At 37.6% G+C, this 22,450-nt stretch overlaps 1 protein-coding gene across 5 annotated transcripts in view; it reads left to right on the top strand.

The window, feature by feature from the left end:
- Positions 1–22,450, top strand: part of LOC143344622 (uncharacterized) — a 132,098-nt gene that overhangs the window by 86,699 nt on the left and 22,949 nt on the right. For all 5 annotated transcript variants that reach the window (XM_076770837.1, XM_076770836.1, XM_076770839.1 and 2 more), the window contains exons 2-3: positions 5,433–5,735; positions 20,850–21,676. In XM_076770837.1, coding sequence (XP_076626952.1) covers positions 5,433–5,735; positions 20,850–21,676 — 1,130 coding nt within the window. The remainder of the gene's footprint in view (positions 1–5,432; positions 5,736–20,849; positions 21,677–22,450) is intronic.

The following is a 22,450-nucleotide window of genomic DNA, read 5'->3' as shown; positions in this document are numbered from 1 at the left end:
CAGAATTCAACGTACAATGTGGAAATCTAAGAATGTATACTATTTATTACAGCGGACCTATATCGCATCAAATTATGAGATTCGTAGCGTCTAGTTGTTTTGGTTTTCATTTGTTATTGTGCATCAGTTTTAACAATGACTTCGCGAAGAAAGGAAACAGATATTTCTCTTCAACGTGTAGTAAATATACGTTGTAAAGGAAAGTTTACGAGAAATCAGTAGCATAGTTGGTAGAATCCACTGTACGGTACATAAAATAATAAATAGATTTAGATACGAATGTACGTTGGAAAAAAAGTTATGTTCAAGTAAATATATTTCTAATGTGCATGCACGCTCAATTTTGCAACTAGCTGTATATCCGCGACAGACATGACACTCCTCGATTTCGAAGAATTTATACTAGAATGAACGATATCTGCCTACTGATTTTGCCATATTTGTTACATTAAACACTATTTAATGTATAAAAATGATTGAAATTAAAATAATGATGTTTTTTAGATACTTATTATTGTTTATTTTCGAACGAACATAATTTTCATAAATGATTAACGAAGCGAAGACAAAGAATATGAATAAAGTCTTTCTTCCGGGAGAAAGAATGTAGGAAAGTTTATGCAATAGTTGTAGGATTAAATATCATAAAGGAACAAAAGCTTTATAATGCTATTGTGCTCTGAAAGACACCTTCATGAAGAAACACGCGATGAAAAAGAAGGTAGGCCCATTCCTGAACGTCTACCCTGATGGTGAATGTATATAACGTATTACATTTCCATTACAACGCGGTACAAAAGATAAAAATTTTGTATAAGTACAGAAAAAAATTCAAATCCTATGATTAACTGTACAATTTGACTTTGTAGGACGACGGGGTACAAACCAGTTATAAAAATCGTTTAATTATTTAGAATAAATAAAGCCATGAGTACTTATAAATATGACTTATAATTATCCAGCCGGACATATCAAGTATTGGTAAATCTCAAGCACTATGTTGAAATATTATATTCTCTTACGGCATAATTATGAAATAACGGAATGGGAAATCCCCGATATGACGATTGCTGATTATCTTTGTCATGCATTAAACAAATGAAAAAAAATTTCGATAATTTTGGAAGTGAGACACGAACGCAGTAAAATGACATCGTTGGAAAGAAAAATTATTTTATACTAGTTTACACAATATTTGGAAAATGAAAAACATGAAAATAAAAGCAATTGTTTTTTCGCATCAAATAATATTTTAGTAGGAATTGGCGATGGAAAACTGGTATTTATGGAGACTAGGATGGAAAAAATATGTTTATCTCAACATTTTAAAAGATAATAACAACTAACAGAACTACATGGTCTAGATCGTTAAATAATGGCGCATACATACTACCAACCTTACTTATTTAGTCAGAATTGGTAGAAAGATCAAGAAAAAATTCAATTGAAGCAAATACTTACGGAAGAATGAATAAAATTGAAGAAATTAGTTTCAAAAAAATGAAACTATTTAAATTAATTAAAAATTGTTAAAATATCGATATATTTTGTAGCTAAATCAAAGGTAGAATAATTTTAATCTAGTCTAGAGGATTCTTTAAACATTTTTCTTTATTGAGGGATCTGCAGGAAGATGAAATTTGAGAAATGCTAAACAAAAAAACGATTAAAGATTCGGAAGAAATTCGTATTTGTCGTTCGTTAGACGAATGTCTATTAACCGTCCAGGGAGATTTCCTGAATTGCTAACGTCCTCATAGCACGATACAGCTTTTTTATTCGATTTCGTGAGAGCCATGACGGAATCACGAGGGGGCACGAGGGGAACGGGAAAAAGTCGAGGAACAAAAGCCTTCTTTCTTTGTTGTTATCCCGTAGTGCTCGTTCTGCATTGTATTCCTTTTTATTCGTGCCGTTCTTCGCGGAATCGTAGAACCTCCATGTATTGTTAAGGTTAAATCGACACACTCACGGGGGCTTGGAATTCCGAGATCTGGAGAAACATAAAGAATCCTACCCGGTAAACCTGGTTTTCTATCACAGCATTTAAACTTCCTACGCTAGATTGGTTGGTATATTTATCGAAGTACTCGTTCGTTACTCGTTCGTTACTCGTAGATAAATACGACACGCACTACTCGATGTGTCTCAAAGGATGTAGAATTACTCCATAGTATCACAAAAATTTCGATATTACGTAACGCGGAACACTAGCACTAAATTTCTACGACAAAAGTCTTATTCAATGGATTTGACAATATGTTTTCGCAAATTACGAGCATCGTACGTCTTCGTCCCCGTTTCCCTTAATGCAGAATATCGTGAATAATTGAAGAATAAAAATTGATGTACATTACGCGTGGCACGCTAATTGATTTGAAGGAATAGAGGATATCTCCGTCTCTCTTTCTCGCTTTCATTCTCACACATACACACAGCCTAGGAACTCTTAACCGTGGGACGATGTATTGATTTCCTGTACGTCTCCCATTTCAAACGTGCAAAGACAAACGATCGTCCAAGTGGATGCCACTACGGTGGGTCATGAGACTCGGTCTCTCAAAGGAACTTCGTACTGGTTACGTGCCACAGGCACGGCGTTAAAAGCACTGTTAAAGCCTAGAATTTTCGTTCCACTTGGTGACAGAAGAGGGATCGATGTCGAGGCATTCACTATTACTTTACAGGAAACGTAAAACGTTACTCCTATTAGAAATAATGATTAACGTAAACGACCATCCTAAAAGCTGAGCACTTAAAGATCGAAACATAAAAACGAAGAACATCACACACTCTCGAGTACTCTATCGAAGTACCACTGTTTATTCTCTCCACACAACAAGTACGTATCCAGTTCGTAAACTTGCTCGAGCATTTTCAAGCGAGTCGGATACGGGTGGATTATGTGTCGTTTTGCAGCATTGTATACTCGACATGACGATTACGCCTCCGTGTCTAAAGACCGCGTTACGGGATTTGATATACCAGCGTTTCTTGTCGATAAAACGTAACTCTGACCTAGAGACTTGAAATTTATGGAAAGTCATGCTAATATTTTCACATAAAGCAAAACTCGCTGTACTTCGTAGAGAGAAACGAAGGAATTGAGCCTGGGAGCGAGTCTGCCGAAGTAAAATTCCTCGACAAGCGGCAAGCAGGGACCGTGGAGGGGAATGGGTACGGTTTGTGGCTCGCTAGCCAGCCAGCCAGCCAGCCACCGTGGCACTTGGCTCACCCCCCTCCTATGGCCTTCTATCTTATTTCTTCTCCTCTCGTCACTCCCCTCTCACCCGCTTTCACTCATGTGTGCCACAGAAAAGGACGTTTACCGTGGTGTGCGAGACTTTTCAGGGCTTCGGATGTGTCTGTGTGTACACGCGCGCGCATGTTCCATGGAAGAATGTGTGTAGGAGAAGAAAACAAGAGGGAGACTGAACGAACTGGGTGGGATGGGAACTTTTGCGGCCACAACGCAACAGAGCGCGATCGGTTCTCTTTCGTAAAATGTCACGTAGAATAAATGCCCGATACGATAACTATTATGAATTAATATCAATCCTCTCGTATTCACTGCGTGTTTTTTCTTTTTTCTTCACTTTATTTAAATATCATCGTCACGCATAAACAACGATTTCATCGTCTGGTATTGCAACGAAGAAAACGAAATTTCGAAATAGCACTCCACACATCACACGTTAATAACCGTGGAAAAATTTGTACTATCGGTCGCTATCATATTTGCGAACAATAAACGCGCGAAATGTGGAATGGGAAAGATTACGGAAGTCGCGTATAAACGGCACATCGCAGCTGCGGCAGCCATTTCGTGAGAACAATCTTCCAGAGGATGTGTATGTTGCAATATTATAAACTTATTCGTTTCTCTTCCACCTTTCCGTTTGCAGCGAAATCGAGATAACTCCGATAATTAATTCTCGTCGACTCGAAGACCATTCTAGAATAATTCTTGAGTTATACCGGTTGGCATCTCTCGTTACAGATGATCCAACCTGTTCCGACACGCCGAATAAATGTTCAAAATGTTCGAGCGAAACGAAGTGCAACGAGAAAGATGAAAACCCGTTATACAAAGCTTCGCGCGCCCCTTTCTCGCCATCGAATCACACGGCATATGGAAGAGGGACCACGCCCCATTCGAAACGATCCGACATTTCACGATACAAAAAGTGCTCGAGTATCGTGATAAGTTGGCGTCCTCCCGTGTTTTTCGTTTTAACGAAATAAATCCACCGTTCCTTGATTTTGTAACGGCCTAGTAAGTACTTTGTGCAGTAAATCCAAGCGAACTATAGTCCAAGGTGCCGCCCAATTCTCGTGCATTCTCTAACGCGTTATACTGACGCCTGTGAGCGTGAAGAACAAACAACGGATGATTGTAATGCATTTTTCGTTGATATATTAGAAGCTGCGTATGTGATCCGGGAGAAAAAAAAAACAAAGGATTTCTTCGGAAGAACGCACAAGGAAATACGTGCGACTCACGCGAGATTAGAAGAACAACTCTCCGAGATACTCCGAAACCGTTGGAGTCTTTGCGCTTGCGCGTAATATTCTTCTCTCGATCGACCTATCGTGATGCTTGACTCCCCACTCCCTGCCCGTTACCCTACCTCACCTAGTAAGCCCCGTTTCTACTACTGTCGAGCTTTCTGTACACAGGGTGTGCCAGAAACAACTTTGGCTCTTTGTTTTCTTTAATTTCGTCCGAAATTCAATATCTCAGTTTTCTATAGGGTGAAAACAAGACGCGCTTTCTTTAAACACACTGATTTCAAGTTGCAGTCGAGCAAAATATTAGGTTAGCCAAAAAGTTCGTGCGATTTTCGACGCGTAAATAGAAAGTAATTCATATGAAAAAAATCGTTCGCAGATATTTCTCTTTTTAATTGATCAAACAGTAAAAAGTAACTGGATCCAAAGAATTGTTCTGTTCAGTTACCATTGCTTCTATTACTCTCAAATATGCACTGAATTCTGATAAAGTACAGAAAATTTCAATCATTCATGTTTCTTTGAATCCTCGCATTCTTTTTCGATATTTTTTTATAGTTTCGAATCACTGTTGACCTCAGCTATTTTGTCAATTTTATTCAAATTTTTTTCTGGTAATTCAAGAACAAAAATGAGCAGACGTACAAACTTTTATCCAGATAAAACTGTATACGCGAGGTACCGATAAAAGTTATCTGTTATCTAGGTAAAAATGCGCATAAATATTATATTTGTTGTGTTATATGTTCAAGATTGTATTTCATATTGCAGAATTTTTAACCGAATACTTAGCTTGCCGAATGTAACGCACAGCCTTCTCGTTTTAAAAACGTTACCTCGACCGTGTGGATATAATTTCTTTTTTTTCTCGAGCAGTGTACGTTCACCTAGCAATTAACCTAAAATTTTGAATGTTTCAGGTATGGACGCGTGCAGAGCGTCAAGCTGCTGCCGCGGGGCGAAGAATGCCCCGTGGATGGAGGTTCCGGTGGTTCCCTCGGAGAAGGCAACGAGGGTGGTTCCGGTTCCAGTTCTGGGAACGGTAGCAGTGGCGGGGGTAGCGGTTCCTCGAACAGCACCGGGGGTGCTTCCGCGACGGTGGCGTTCATGGATATCAAGTCCGCAGCGAAGGCCCACGCGACTGAGCATACCTTGGACGAACGAGCCCTTACCACACAGTACTACGAGCCACAGCATCTTCAGCACAGGTTTCCCTCGCACGGGTAAGTTTTTTTTGCATCAGATACTCCCGAAGCCTTAGTGGCAGAGACGGGCAAATTTCTTATCTAGCCCTTTGCACTCCATAACCTTTCTCGCTATAGGAAACTAACTCGAAGCTGTTTAGATAGTGTCGATGGAATATTTTGCAGCCAATAAAAAAAAATCATAATGGGTAAAACTGGGATAAATGCCCCAATTTTTGCTTTACTGATATCAGTACATACTCTACACTTTCAGAGACTTAGCACATAATTCTGTGTTCCATATTTTTACATTATATCTCCTAGTATTGTCGAATTTCTTTTTTATATCGTCACGATCCTTCTCTTTAAACACATTGTTGTATTTGTTATTCGTAGACAAAATTGACCCAAATCTGGTCTCCAAGCACATGCACAGGTGATTTTGTTTCAAGTATAGGAAGAACGTAGAAATGAACTGAGTCTTATAGACAGCTTACATCCTCATTATTAGTCAATACTTATCACCACATTTGATGGAAGGGTAAATGATTGTCTCGACAATCAAAAGGTTATGAGGTCAAAATCAATTGACCGCTCAAGGTGACTGATTCCCTTCATACCAGTTGGTTACCCCAATGTTCCATCTCTCGTCTCTCAACACGTTGACTGCCACGCCAACGCCGTGCAATTTTTTGGGTGACCAAAACTTTGGCTTTATACAATCCTAAACCACACAAATTTTAATTTGTGTTAATACTCATTTTCGTAACTAAAATTCATGAATCCTATTCATATTTATTTTCCTTAACATTTCAACCTGAGAATTAATTGCTTTAGTTAAAAATCCTGTCACTCATATGTGGATGACGTGGCAGTCAAAGTGTTAATGCAAACATACAGGCACATGTTCTCTGTCGTTTAGAGAGATCAACTGACATGAGAGTAGGGAGCCTTTGATCCAAGCATACTTGCAATATCAAAACACATATATTTTATATTTTCATATCCCGTTAAATAATTTTGTTTTTGTTAAAATTTTATGTAAAGAATTAATACCAGTGTTTTTCAATCTGTAGTTCACAAACGTGTTGATGAAAAAAAAAATTATATAACGGAATACGAAATGTGTCTCCAGGGAGGTTCTGATTATTTTTCTTTTATTGAGGGTGTCTACAGTTAAATGAAGTTTGAGAAACACTGTATTATAATACTAGCACTATTCAAATAATTTTTTTATCAGTTTGGTAACACATGCGAGAATGACGACGAAGGATTTAACAACTCTGTGAAATTATAATTATTATTACAAACGTAGCGCGGTTCAAAGTCAAGGCAGTAAGATATTTTGGTCACGGAAACGACATATATGAATGCAGGTTTTGCGACGAATCACGTAGGGAGAATTAATTAAATTACACGCCACAGAAGCAGGTAACGCCGACATTGAAATGTTGTTATTGATGAACAGCTAATTATCTGTTTCCAAATAAAACTCAACCCCGTCTATCTTCCAAATAAAATTCACGTACTGTCTGGAATATCTCCACGCGTTCTGGCTCGAATCTATTGTTGGATTTATGGACTGTTGTGTCACGGATGTGTCAATACGAACGATCGTCTTTTATATAATTGCAATACTGTTTTACGTCACGCGACAAAATGCAAGACTTACGAGATAATCTGTTATATCACAAGAAGCAGGCGATAGGAATTTGTTGTTATACTATGCTTCTTACGAAACTAAGATTTAAGAATATACAGTCACGATTCTAATTTAGGCACATTTTGTTTCTATTTAGTGCATAAAATCATTAAATAAATAAAAATTAAAGTTTACAGGGAAGTAAATTTAGAAATTCATCCTAATTGCGCGAAGTACCCTGTATAACAGTGGTGCGCATAACCTTCTTCCTCAGTGGGCCAAATAAAATAAAGTATTATTTTTTACAGATCAAATATTATGTAAAGACAACTATAGAGGGTGTTCGACCATTTTCGGTTAAGAATTTTTTTTCTTGAAAGTACGTAGGATTTCAGGGGTATGCGTATTCACCAAAAATGCTTGTAATTAACCCTTTTAACTAAAAATAATTTTTTTAGTATGATTTGAAATTTTTTAATTTCGTCCAAAAATTTCAATACCTACTCGAATTTTTTTCTCGAAAGTGGATAGGATTTCGGGGAACGTTTATTCACCAAAAGTGCTTGTAATTGATCCCTATAACTAAAAATAATTTTTTTAGTATGATTTGAAATTTTTTAATTTCGTCCAAAAATTTCAATACCTACTTGAATTTTTTTCTCGAAAGTGGGTAGGATTTCAGGGATATGTCTATTCACCAAAAATGCTTATAATTGACCCCTGCAATCAAAAATAATTTTTCCAGAACTATTTGAAATTTTTTAATTTAATTTGTTAATAACTTTTTAATGAAGCCTCAATCAAGAAATTGATATTCTTGATTTTCGTCTTATTTTGGCCTCTAGAATCTACCATTAAAATTTTTCCCGCGGATGGCCGAACACCCTGTATATTTCAATATCACATAAACTCAAATTTATTTAAAATCGTATCTATATATTTAATAGTTTATTAGAATACCTTACCTTCTATTGGCCACTTTCAGTTCAAAGTGTATATAATGATACAAATTGTAGGAAGTTACACAACATTATTCAGATTTTCATCCTTCAATTGATTTCCGGGTTTGGCTTTATTCATATTCTTTTTATTGAAAACCTTGTCTGCAAGTATAAATACTACTGAATATATTTGTTTAAAGAATTTAATGTTTAAATTTTTATTGTATTATGTGAAGTATTACAATGTATTGAAACGTTTGTACAGCACTGCAAAACAATCTTTTTCTTGAGATTTAAATTACATTAATAAAAAAAAGAACTTGAAGAGAACGAAGTATCTGGGAAAAATAGTTTAAAAATGGCGTACCAAAATATTGGTCTAATGGATAGGAATAATGTATTTCTTTGCGAGTGCGTCGACCAACATGTGAGAAAGATGCGCTTTCATCGTTTCTATCATCTTGGTAGTTGCAGTATTGGATTGCAGTGATTTTGGATTACAGAAAGTGCTATCGAAAAGTATCTCTATTGTCGGCAAGTGTATCGATCGTATCAAACACGGATTCGAAGCAATATCGGGGAGTTTATTGAAAGTCGACTTTCTTTTCATGTACAAATCGTACACATTTCACTCGACCGCTCTGCAACGTATACGCGTACAGTTTTATTTTAAGAACTAGATACGAAAGTAAAAATGGCGTCGATTTAAAACTAAGATCATATCGCGTTCGTTAACCCTGTGCTTCAGCATTACGGTTGATTCGACGTTGTATTTTATAATGCGCTGTTTCATTCCAAGCTGAAAATTTTTCAAACGATCAAAAACATTTCGCGACATCGTAAAAATCGTTTCTTACACCTTCCTTGCGGCGTCACCAAAGGTTTACGACCAGGAGATTTATTCTTACATATTTTTATAGAGGAGAATAGAGAGACGAAATAAAGAAGACATTTTATAGTTGGATGAAATTTCACGTTACATATATTATCAATATTGCCAGATATAAAATAAGAGAAACACAATTTACTATAAGGAATTAAGACGAAGGGTTATAGCACCTAAAGAATACGCAGGTGAGATGAATATATGTTTATCAAAAAGTTACAATTTTATAAAAGAAAAGCGTTTAACAAAACGAAGACCTTTAAATTAGCAAAATATGTTCACGGCCGAGAACGCAAGAGCCACTAAACGTCTACGATCGATAAGAGCCTTAATTTCTTACACGACTCGTGCATTTTTCTAACGTTCACCGTAGAACGATTCGTACGAACCGAACGTTTTAATAATTCAGCAAAGTATATCACCAATTTCAATGCTGCTCGGAAGATATATTTCCGCTCGCCAAACACGTTTAAACGGAATGAAGCGATCCGTCGCAGACAACACATTAAACGCAATGCACAACGGAATATTGCAATAAAATTTATTCCCTCGTTCGAACGGTACCGCTTAATAATGAGTTTCATAAATCAGCGAGATCCCTAGAACGACCTCTTTACCCCGATAAATTTGTCGTTCAACTACGAAATAGTGCAACGTGCTCGTTTCAACAATTTTCGTTGCCGGACGAAGAAAGAAATTTATCGCCACTGTAAACGCAACCTAATTAACGTCGCGCCATAATACCCGGCGAAGCCATAGTTTCCTCTTTTTCTGTAACGATTACGTCCGCGTTTCTCAGCGATCGTACGATGCTATTGTAATAGAATTATACTGTCATTCGCGGTCACGAGCCATGTAGACACGAAATCGTATTCGCAGAAATAAACAGGCCGGATAATCGATCAGGTAGAGGCTTGCTATCGTGTCGTTGCTCGAGCACAGTATCGTTGCAAACGGAATCCGCGTATGTCGTGGCACCTCTTCGAACGACGAAAACGTTTCTGCCACGCACTCGTTTTACCAGACCACGTGATACACGTTACACGTATGTCGACTGTTCACTGCCCTGGCTATTCCCGTCTCCGTGCGCGTTGGTCCGAATCACCTTGCCGCGTACGATTTTAGAAAATGCCTCGTAATTTCTCCGTTCGTCGTACGAGAAGGGAGGTTATGTCTGCGCAACCCCGCCATCGGGAACTTTTTTTTTCGAATTCAAAGATACGTCGGGACTCGACTGGCATTAAAGCCAATATTCTATCAGTATTTGTCTCGCATACCTTATCCGCGCGCGCGGTAGCGTCGCGTTTCCACGAAAAATCAGGTGACCGTGACGACGTGGTCATTCGCGATGTTGCCATGCTGTACGGTTATACGCGTGCGCAGTAAGACGTTGGCGGCTGTGAACCGCGTCGGAGGGGTAAAAGAGGCTGTTCCAACTGCAGTAACGTGCTTAAAACGTTTCGAACCCGTACCCATCGAACGAAAATTCATGTATCGAGTTAAAATTATTTATTACCTTTCCTTTACCTTACAGTCGTGTAGGAAGTACGCCCCACGCAATTACATTTAATACGAAGTGATTTTAATAAGCCAAAGAATCTCTACACTGTGACAGTTGGGAAGTATCCACGAGTTATAATCGAAAAACGTGGCATTTTATAAATGTTAATATCCACGTTCCTTTATTTTCGTCGATCAAACGAATGTCGAAATTTATCAATCTAGAATAGCTCTTCCTTTCGAGTTTATCGAATAGATATTTAGTCAGCTGATCATCACGATTATTGAACAAATAAAGGTGTACGTAGCATCGTTCCGACAGTGACATCATTGTTTACGGTTTACGAATTGATAACAAGGTTTACGATTTGCATATGAATCATCTATATGGATGGACTATACACCAGCATAAAATACGTAGTTGACTTAACTTCTTTTTTACTTCTGTTACTCTGTTAAGGCGATCATGAGACGGAAATGTGTATTATACAACGATATCCCTGTTTGTACTAATAATTTCAGTCTCGTGCGTAATTCTATTTAAGGAAATAATTTTGCCATAGCGATAATGTAAATTTAGTAACAGGTAACGCGTAGCTACTCAAAGTCTAAAAGGAAATTAATAGTTTCACGTCGTTCGCTATCAGCACGTATACGCAACACGCATTAATACGACCCTGAAAATATCTTATCGGCGGCCATGGCAACTAGTGTTTTATGGCAAACTTAAATCCGAGATTCTAGGAAATTGTGCACGTCGCCCGTCATAACAAAGGAACAGTATTGCACTTTTCCAAGGTAAACATCGACGTGCAGAATGTTCCAACACATGCGACCAGCAGACAGAACGTAAACGACACATAGATTTATGACACAGTTTCTATATACACTTCGCGGTCCCCCCTTTCGAGTAAAATAAAAATATACTTTTAACCGTTCATTCTGTATTAGTTGCGACGGTATAATAAAAACGAATGGAAACCGCTGCTTGCAAATTCTTTTAGAATCGTTGTCTCTGATAAGTGTTACTTAGGATCGATACCAATAAAATTATCACGTTCGATAAGTTAATGCCGGTATATTTATGACGGAATGAGTCGTCGCGTTTGATATCTGGAATTTTTTCAAGTAGGTACGTACAGAGGCTTCTAAATAACAGGTCGAATCGATAAATTAATGCGATCCGGGGCAACGGTCAAATCGTCTCGAAGTAGATTTTTCGAAGACGCGTTTCCCCGAATTCGCGTCGACGATATCGAATTACCATCGGTCGCGTGACTGATACCGTATATCGTTTTGTCCTTCATATTCGAACGCATGACTGGACGACTCGGTGGCATGTTTTTTTTCGTTCGTACTCGTGGACAAAAAAAGTTATCGTATTTCCCGCGCGAGACCGTACCGACAGGATACGCTCCTTCGAAGTTGAACTTTTTTATCCGCGATCTTCGTGGCACGAAACTGACATTAAACGCTCCTACGTTCGGCCTCGCTTGTTTACGTGTCTCTAAATGTTTTATTATCTTGGACCCGTAAGATCATACGATAATTAAACGATTGTCACCGGCTTAACCTTATCTTCCCGCTCCGAAAACAACTATTGCGAATTTATTTTCTTGCAAGGTACAGATCGACCTCTTTCTTACCGACTGCGTTTCATTTGCAATTTCCACACGCAATAGAATGCTTACGAGACGGTTTGACGCAAACTGTTATATCGTAATAATGCAATTAATGAAAAAGAATGTTCCGTTCTTTCTCGAGTCTTTATCACTTTTGCATAATGCTAGTCGATAAAATTAATAGCGATGAAATGTTTATTGTATTACACCTTGATGAAGCGTTGTTGGAATTTTATGTGAAGTATATATCGGTCGATAAGGAATCTTATCAGAACTACTTACCTGCTTTTATCTTAAGTATTGAAATAAAACTTATTTTATTTTTAACGCGTTTTAACGTATCTGAAATAAATAGAAATAAATGCCTTCGGTTTCCATGGAAGGATATTACAAAAGTTGGACTGAAATGTATACTAATAGATTAGTAAGTTTTTACTAACCAATTAATGAATTTTGTGCGCAACATACATGTCATGCATTATATAAATTTCCTTTTAAATTTCACAATTTTTATTTCAACATAAATTATTAGCAGTTGTAAAACCTATAATAAATAGGAAAGCAAATTATATTATATTCATTTTGGGGACAATATATTAAGTTTTATTTTAACATTAACTTTATAAACTTTGTTGCACGTTATGATTCAAATCTTATGAAATTTCATCACGGCGTGTCACTATCGTATTGACACATTTCGCAAGAAATATTGTGAAATTCATTTAGGATTATGTTGTTCAAGGTAAACTGGATGCCTTGTTTATTTGTGTACAATTCTTTTTTTATTGCCATTTATCGGTACGATCGTAACGACTATGATATTTTTCTATTATAAAAATTTAAGTAAAAAATTATTAATCACAGAAAATAAATATTACGTAAATTATCACGTAAAAATTACGTGATTGCGTAACCAAAATAATTACGTAAAATATATACATTAGTAACAATTACAACTATACAAGGTGTTCGGTCACTCATGGGAAAAATTTTAATGGGAGATTCTAGAGACCAAAATAAGACGAAAATCAAGAATACTAATTTGTTGATGGAGGTTTCGTTAAAAAGTTATTAACGTTTAAAGTTCCACCCGTATTGAATTTTATTCTCAAAAGTGGGCAGGATTTCGAGGATAGGTCTATTCACCAAAAATTATTGCAATTGACCCCCGCAACCGAAAATAATTCTTCCAGAACGATTTGAAATTTTTTAATTTTGTCGAAAAATTTCACACCTCGAATTTTTTTCCCGAAAGCAGGTAGGATTTTGAGGGTGTCTATTGATAAAAAATGATTCTAATTGTCTTCTACAATCGAAAATAATTTTTTTAGAACGATTTGAAATTTTTTAATTTTGTCGAAAAATTTCACACCTCGAATTTTTTTCTCGAAAGCAGGTAGGATTTCGAGGGTATGCCTATTGATAAAAAATGATTATAATTGTCCTCTACAATCGAAAATAATTTTTTTAGAACAATTTGAAATTTTTTTTTATCGCCGAAAAATTTAGATACCCTACCCCTCGTTAATTTTTCTTAATAATTAGTTTTCCATTTTTATTAAATTTGTTTGACGCCCTACAGTAAAGTTGTCTAATACTTTTTTATAGGTATCCATGAACTCTACTTCCCCCCAAAATTTCAATGAAATATGTTCACTATTGTAGAAGTTATGGCTGTTTGAAAATTGAACCATTTTTATGGAGTTTTTCTCATTTTGCGGGATCAAGGATCAACTTTTCGAATATTTTTGCAGTGTCTACATATTCTCCACTAAAATACGCGTTGATTGTCGTTTGAAACATTAAAATCCTTCAATCCGTTCAGAAGTTATGACATTTTAAAGATACGCCAGATATTTTCGAGTGACATTTCCGGTCCGAAATTATATTTTCGGTAATGAATTTTTTTCTCGACAATGATTAGGATTTCGAGGGTATGTGTATTCACCAAAAATGATTGTAATTGACCCCCGCAACCAAAAATAATTTTTTCAGAATTAATTAAAAATTTTTTTTTCGTCGAAAAATTTAGGCAGCTACCCCCTGTCAATTTTTCTTAAAAATTCCTTTTTCATTTTTAGTAATTTTGTTTGACGCCCTACAAAAAAGTTGTCTAATACTTTTTTGTAGGTACCCATGAGCTCTATTTCAGAAAAAAGTTTCAATGAAGTATATTCACTATTGCAGGAGTTATGGCTGTTTGAAAAATGGACCATTTTTATGGAGTTTTTCTCATTTTGCGGGATCAAGGATCAACTTTTCGAATATTTTTGCAGTGTCTACATATTCTTCACTAAAATACGCGTTGGTTGTCGTTTGAAACATTAAAATCCTTCAATCCGTTCAGAAGTTATGACATTTTAAAGATACGCCAGATATTTTCGAGTGACATTTCCGGTCCGAAATTATATTTTCGGTAATGAATTTTTTTCTCGACAATATTTAGGATTTCGAGGGTATGTCTATTCACCAAAATTGATTGTAATTGAACCCCGGAATCGAAAATAATTTTTCCCGAACGATAAGAAAGTTTTTAATTTTGTTGAAAAATTTATTCACTTACTCGAATTTTTTTCTGGAAAGTGCGTAGGATTTCGAGGGTATGTCTATTCACCAAAATTGATTGTAATTGAACCCCGAGACCGAAAATAATTTTTTCAGGACAATTTGAAATTTTTCAATTTTTTCGACAAATTTCTCCACCTACTCGAATTTTTTTCTCAAAAGTGCGTAGGATTTAGATGTTATGTCTATTCACAAAAATTGATTGTAATTGCCCGTCGCAACCAAAACTAATTTTTTTAGAATGATTTGAATTTTTTTAATTTAATTTTTTAGTAACTATTTAATGAAGCCTCAGTCAAGAAATTGATATTCTTGATTTATCGTCTTATTTTAGTCGCTAGAATCTCCCATTAAAATTTTTCCCAGGTGTGGCTGAACAGTCTATACATTAGTAACAATTATAACTATATAGTTATTGAAGCAAAAAATTTTCAATAATGGAAAAAATAAAAATGTTCACGACAAAACTGTATACGTAAAGCCGCGGTAGGAACGGTATTAACGTCGTGGGCAAAAACATTCTGGAAATGTTTGTAAATCGCATCGACGCGAAATTCGATTATGCAAATGGCGGGTAGTGGAAACGGAAGGTGTTTCCGGCCAGACAAAGCCGATTCCAATAAAAAGGGTGACGTCTGGTTAACGGAAAATTTCTCCGCGCGACGTGTGTAAAAGTTGGCGCTCGCATGGCAACGTCCCGGTTTTTCGCGCAGGCAAACAAGATCGTTCGAGAAACGAGAAACGGCCGCGCGTAATCCAAGCCTTTAAAGAAATTCAGGTCGAAGTTTCTCGCGAAGGTGAGAGATAAGCACGGTGACCGTATGGTAACGGAATGAACACGAGGAGGCGTCGGGTGAAAGGCCGCTGATTCTTCGACTCGATTACACGCTCGTGCATGTCGTTGCATCGAACACACAGAGGGGAAACCTAACCTATTCACGCGCATAAATACATTCAGGAAAGAGTGGTAAGATACACGGCGAACTTCGACGCAGCATCATGATAACGAGCCACGTTTTCGAACTTTGACCCCGACGGGTACGACCGTCCCGATAAAGACGTAAGCAGGAAGAGCGGTTAGCGTTAGACGACGAGGGGAAATCGTATCATCTTGGTACGGAGATTAACCGACGTGGAGACCGGTCGTAGCCTCGTTCAGAAACGCTTAAATCCATACTTTTGACGAATTAGTCGTTATTACGATAATTCCACGTATCGTGAAACGAATATAGCGATCTACTCGAGACGCACTCGAGTACATACATGCTAAGCGATACGCTTGTTAGGTACAAGCCGGCATATATCTAGGTATATTTTTCTCCACTGAAAAACTGTTGGTAACAGTGTGACGTGTCTAGAAATTCAGCAAGGGAGCTGTATAATTTAAATTTAATGTTATTACTGCTACTAATAGAAATAATCAAAATTAATAGTTTGTTTTCTTATAATCTTTTCCCCGAGACTTCGTTCTTGAGAATATTGATTTTAAAATTGCCCGTTGCGGAACACCAAGCATTAAGTGACGCTGACTGTTTTCAAGGATAAGCTGTAGAAACCATAGACAGTCACCTGGAAATAAAATAAACGACATCGACGCAATGTCCTGCCTGCACATTCCTCTTGAATTTAATGATGCAAGGTTGACGTTCAGGTTCCAAGGATTAGTCGATTTAACATTTGAGAAGCACGTCGACCAACGGTCGCAAGAACTTGAAATAACATTCACCTAGCTGGCGCTAGTGACGTCAGAGGAATGATTGATGTCTTTACCGTGAAAAATCTAAACGAAGTTTTATTACAAATTTTACCAGCCGCTGGTAGCGTAGAATTACGAGGCCGTGATATATTCGCGACTGCTTGTACTTCATTTTTTCGTCCGTTGAAAAAGAAGAGTTATCTGAGGTTATTGAGGTTATGTTTCAATAACATTTTAGCTGCATCTCGTCTTGCACGCAAGTTGTGTACTTTTTATTTCATTCGTTTTTGTATCATCTGTACCCTTGTGTTTGCGTAATAAAGATGTTAAATAAAATAAATGGAAAATCTGTATCTTTTCACCTAAGTATGTACGAAATAAGTCATAGTTTTGTCGATGCATTATCGACTACACTGCAGTCTAATGACCTACGATTTATTAGTTCGTGGGGCAAAAAGTCAGATATTGAAAAAATCTTATCGTCGACTTTCGTGAATGATACTTTGCAAAAAGTGATTTCTGAATACGCAGCACTTTTTAGGAAATCGTGACATGTATAATCCAATGCGTGTTCTATTAGCGTCTGAATACAATAGAATCGAACCATGTTATGTGACCGAACATACGACGAAAACAATAAAATAATTTGTGTTTGTACGATAAGTTGCGGTCACATTTGTATAACACGCAGTGCATAATACTATTAACCCCTTTTCTGTCAAGTTTTTCTTTCAAAATAATGTTTATAATTGTACTTCGAAAATTAAATGAATATTCTTTTAACGGAATGTTTACTCCTTCCTTCTTAATGTTTATGAGCAATATCAGTTGATAAAAACAATGTCTTTATTGTAACAGAGCAAATATTATTAAACAAACTTTTCTAAAAAATGAAAATCATAAATTTGAAAAATAAAATACAGAATAAGTTTATGATTAAATAATAAGGTACACGCAAAATAGCCTAACTGCCATGTGCAAATGCCAAATGCGGAAATCGCGTAGTATCGTGAAAAGATGAATAACGGTTGTGTTAACTTGGCCAACCATCCATGTTCAATTAGAGTGAAAATTTTAACCCACTGATTTTAAACAGTTTATTCTTTTATTCTCAATACCTTTAATGATGGCTAAAAAAATAAACAGGGTGTTCGGCCAGCCCTGGGAAAGATTTTAATGGGGGATTCTAGAGGCCAAAATAAGACGAAAATCAAGAAAACCAATTTGTTGATGGAGGCTTTGTTAAAAAGTTATTAACAATTAAATTCAAAAATTTCAAATCGTTCTGGAAAAATTATTTTCGGTTGCGGGGGTCTATTACAATCATTTTTGGTGAATACACATATTTCTGAAATCCTACCCACTTTCGAGAAAAAAATTCGAGTAAGTGTTGAAAGTTTTGGGTGAAAAAAAAGACTTTCGAATCGTTCTAAAAAAATTATTTTCGGGTGCGGGTGTCAATTACAATCATTTTTGGTCATTACACATACTCTCGAAATCCTACATACTTTCGAGAAAAAAATTCCTTACCGAAAATATAATTTTTGGCCAGAAATGTCTGCCCGAATTTTCATGCGAATCTTTAAAACGTCATAACTTCTGAACGGATTGGACGATTTTAATGTTTAAAAAAGCAAACTACGCGTATTTTGATGGAGAAAATGTACAAATCGCAAAAATATTCGAAAAGTTGGTCCCTGTCCCCGCAAAATGAGAAAAACCCCATAAAAATGGTCCAATTTTCAAGCAGCCATAACTCCTACAATTGTGAATATATTTCAATGAAACTTTTTTCTGAAGTAGAGCTCATGGGTACCTTCAAAAAAGTATTAGACAACTTTTCTGTAGGGCGTCAAACAAAATTACTAAAAATGAAAAAGGAATTTTTAGGTAGGTGCCTAAATTTTTCGACGAAAAAAAAAATTTTTAATTAATTCTGAAAAAATTATTTTCGGTTGCTGGGGTCAATTACAATCATTTTTGGTGAATAGACATACCCCCGAAATCCTACTCAGTTTCGAGAAAAAAATTCCTTACCGAAAATGTAATTTCTGGCCAGAAATGTCTGCCCGAATTTTCATGCGAATCTTTAAAGTGTCATAACTTCTGAACGGATTGGACGATTTTAATGTTTAAAAAAGCAAACTACGCGTATTTTGATAGAGAATATGTACAAATCGCAAAAATATTCGAAAAGTTGGTCCCTGTCCCCGCAAAATGAGAAAAACCCCATAAAAATGGTCCAATTTTCAAACAGCCATAACTCCTACAATTGTGAATATATTTCAATGAAACTTTTTTCTGAAGTAGAGCTCATGGGTACCTATAAAAAAGTATTAGATAACTTTTCTGTAGGGCGTCAAACAAAATTACTAAAAATGAAAAAGGAATTTTTAAGAAAAATCGACAGGGGGTAGGTGCCTAAATTTTTCGACGAAAAAAAAAATTTTTAATTAATTCTGAAAAAATTATTTTCGGTTGCTGGGGTCAATTACAATCATTTTTGGTGAATAGACATACCCCCGAAATCCTACCCACTTTCTAGAAAAAAATTCGAGAAGGTGTTAAATTTTCCGACGGAAAAAAAAAGTTCCAAATCGTTCTGGAAAAATTATTTTCGGTTGCGGTGGTCAATTATAATCATTTTTGGTGAATAGACATATCCCCGAAATCTTGCGCATTTTCGAGAAAAAAATTCAGTACTGTCGGAACTTTAACCGTTAATAACTGTTTAACAAAGCCTTCATCAACAAATTGGTATTCTTGATTTTGGTCTTATTTTGGCCTCTAGAATCTCCCATTAAAATTTTTCCCAGGGGTGTCCGAACACCCTGTATGTGTTGTATAACCATATCACGTGAACCATATGTGTCACACTAATATTTATCTCGAAGAAGTTAATTGGGCGGGACGAAAATGCTATAGTATTTATTTAAAACTGAAAATTGACTGTCGTATTGCATTTATTAGACAATATTAAAAATTTTAACGTTGACGGTGACTTCTATTAGTCCTTGTAAAATCATCGATAATAAAATTACGCGAACAGCCGTCAGAGTATATTTTTAGTACCATACTTTTTATGATTGTAATATTTATATATGAATGCTTAAATTTTAATTGATATACATATAATATACATAAGTTATCCTCAAGGCGAAGTAAATTTTTTTGGTTCTCATGTAACGAAGTTTCTCGTTGTTGATCGTTGAGCGACGAAATAAAAACTAAAGTAATGATCTTTTCACAAAATATGGAACATAATTTATAAGGATAGATATTTTTAGATGGCGGTAAATGGCCCTTAAGCTACGCGTAATAATTAAATTTTCGGTTGAGGTATAAAACTGCGTGAACGTTACTTTCGGTGTAATAATCGAATCTTTCGATTTTTTTTTGAAGAATTTTTTTCTCGAAAGAGCGTAAGAATTTGGGACCCTTGCAACCGAAAATAATTTTTTCAGAACGATTGGAAACTTTTTTTTTCGTCGAAAGATTTAGACACCTACCTTCTGTCGATTTTTCTTAAAAATTCGTTTTTCATTTTTAGTAATTTTGTTTGACGTCCTACAGAAAAGTTTTCTAATACTTTCGTGTAGCTACCCATGAGCTCTACTTCCGGATTAAATTTCAATGAGATACACCTACTATTATAGGAGTTACGATCGTTTGAAAATTGGACCCTTTTTATGGGGGGTTTTCTGACTTTATGTGGTTAAGGAATAAATTTCGAATAGTCTTGGAATTTCTAAATATTCCTTTCCTAAATACGCGTCGTTTGCCTTTTGGAACATAAAAATCCACCAATTCGTACAGGAGTTATGATGTTCTAAAGATACGCATGACATTTCGGGGCAACATTTCTAACCTCACATTATATTTTTGGGAAAGGATTTTTTTCTGGGAAGTGCGTAGGATTTCGGGGGTATGTGTATTTGCCAAAAATGATTATAATTGACTCCCACAACCGAATATAATTTTTCCAGAACGATATGAAATTTTTTAATTTTGTCGAAAAGTTTGTCCACCTATTCGAAAGTGGGTAGGATTTCGGGGGTATGACTATTCACCAAAAATGTTTGTAATCGACCCCCGCAACTAAAAATAATATTTCCAGAATGATTTGAAATTTTTTAATTTAATTTTGTCACTAACTTTTTAACGAAGCCTCGATCAAGAAATTGATATTCTTGATTTTCGTCTTATTTTAGCTGCTAGAGTCTCACATGAAATTTTTTCCCAGAGGTGGCAATCGCGTTAAGCAAGGAAAGGGGTTAAACGCGGATCCTTGGGTGTTTCAGAAGTTCGGAGGATCACGGATCCGGCGTCGTTAGCGGGGGAGGAGTCAGCGGTGTCGGAGGAGTCGGCGTCGTCGGTTCCGGGATCGTCGTCGGCAGCGTCGGTGGCGGAGTCAGCGGTGGCGGCGGCAGCAGCGTCGCTGGCGGCGGCGGAGGCGCAGGCGGCGGAGTCAGCGCCGTCGGGAGTGGACTCAGCGTCGTCGTCGTCGGCGGCGTCGGCGTCGGTGGCGGCGGTGGCGGTGGCGGCGGCGGCATTAACGACAGAGAGAGGGACAGGGAGAGGGAGAGGGACAGAGATCGAGACAGGGATCGGGACAGGGACCGTGACAGAGACAGGGAGAGAGAGAGGGACCGGGAGAGGGAGAGGGATCGCGAGAGGGAGCGGGAAAGAGACCGCGACAGAGAACGAGCCGGCGAGGGCTTCGAGTCACGTGGCTCACACGGAAGTTTCTACAGCAGCGAGAGAAGCGGTCGAGGGGTCGGTTCTGGGGGCGGTGTTGGCGTTGTCGGTGGCGTCGGCGGCGGCGGCGGCGTCGTCGTTGGCGGCCATCCGGCTGATCCTTCTCCCGGTGATCCTGGCGGCTACATACCCCGCGGCCGTCCACCTCCTGCCAGCTCTTACCACGTGACATCGACCAGGGCGAGGGATCGGCTTTACTCGAGAACCGGCCCGTATGCCTCCGGGCCGCCGCCCCCGCCCCATTTAGACCGTCATCGTGGTGGCCTGCCACCGTCCTCCTGGTCGGCCTACGAGTCGACGACCTCGAGATACGGGACAGCACCGCCGCCACCCTCGCCTGCCAACAACGACGCCTACCAGGACGAGCAAGGTAATTGTCCTTATACGTAATCCGGTGCACCAGGCTTCGGCTATCCTTGGCTCGCGCGAGCCATGCTCTCCTCTACGCCACCGTTTTGCGTCTGCGTTCCGCGTCTGCGTCCACGTACCCCGCTTGTGTGATCTCGCAGGTGGATACGTTCTCGTGTTTCTTTGGCTGCTCGCCACGTACATACGTGTCTCCTCTTGGTATCGTCTGTGTGTGTGTGTACGTGCGCGCGTGTGGTTCAACGAGTCGTTCGGGGGATACGCGGGTTCGTGTGTTTGCTGCACGACGCCCGGTCGCGGTTGACACGTGGTCGCGATCATCAAGGTTTTTCGAACACTTGACGATTCGCGATCGTTAGATAACAACCTCTAATGTTTAGATTCAATAGTTTTGCAATCGTACAGTAGTTTTTTATGCGCTTCTCTTTAACGGGTCGAGTAATCGTTGGAATTTTAGTCGCGTCGAACATCCTTGACGAGTTCTGGGATATTCTCGATATTTGTTTAAATTATACAGAAAAAACAACCTGTACTTCACCATCTTAATTGTCGATACCTTGAACCCGTCTTTGGACCGTGTGATTTTTTTTTATCTATTTAAAATTTTAAATCGTTTACAGAGAATTCTAATTTAGAATTTTTATTCGCGTTTAACGGGTAACGGATAAACAGTCATTAATTGTTTATTCGTTATCCCGATCCATTACGCTTCGCATTGGATATAGATCGCGAAATCATGTGAACGGAGGGACATTGCTAACTATTGACAAAAATGAGA

The sequence above is a fragment of the Colletes latitarsis genome, chromosome 8 (assembly GCF_051014445.1).
Source record: "Colletes latitarsis isolate SP2378_abdomen chromosome 8, iyColLati1, whole genome shotgun sequence".
Lineage (NCBI taxonomy): Eukaryota > Metazoa > Arthropoda > Insecta > Hymenoptera > Colletidae > Colletes > Colletes latitarsis.
Note: the sequence above shows the minus strand (reverse complement) of the source record. Positions and strands in the feature narration are given on the sequence as shown.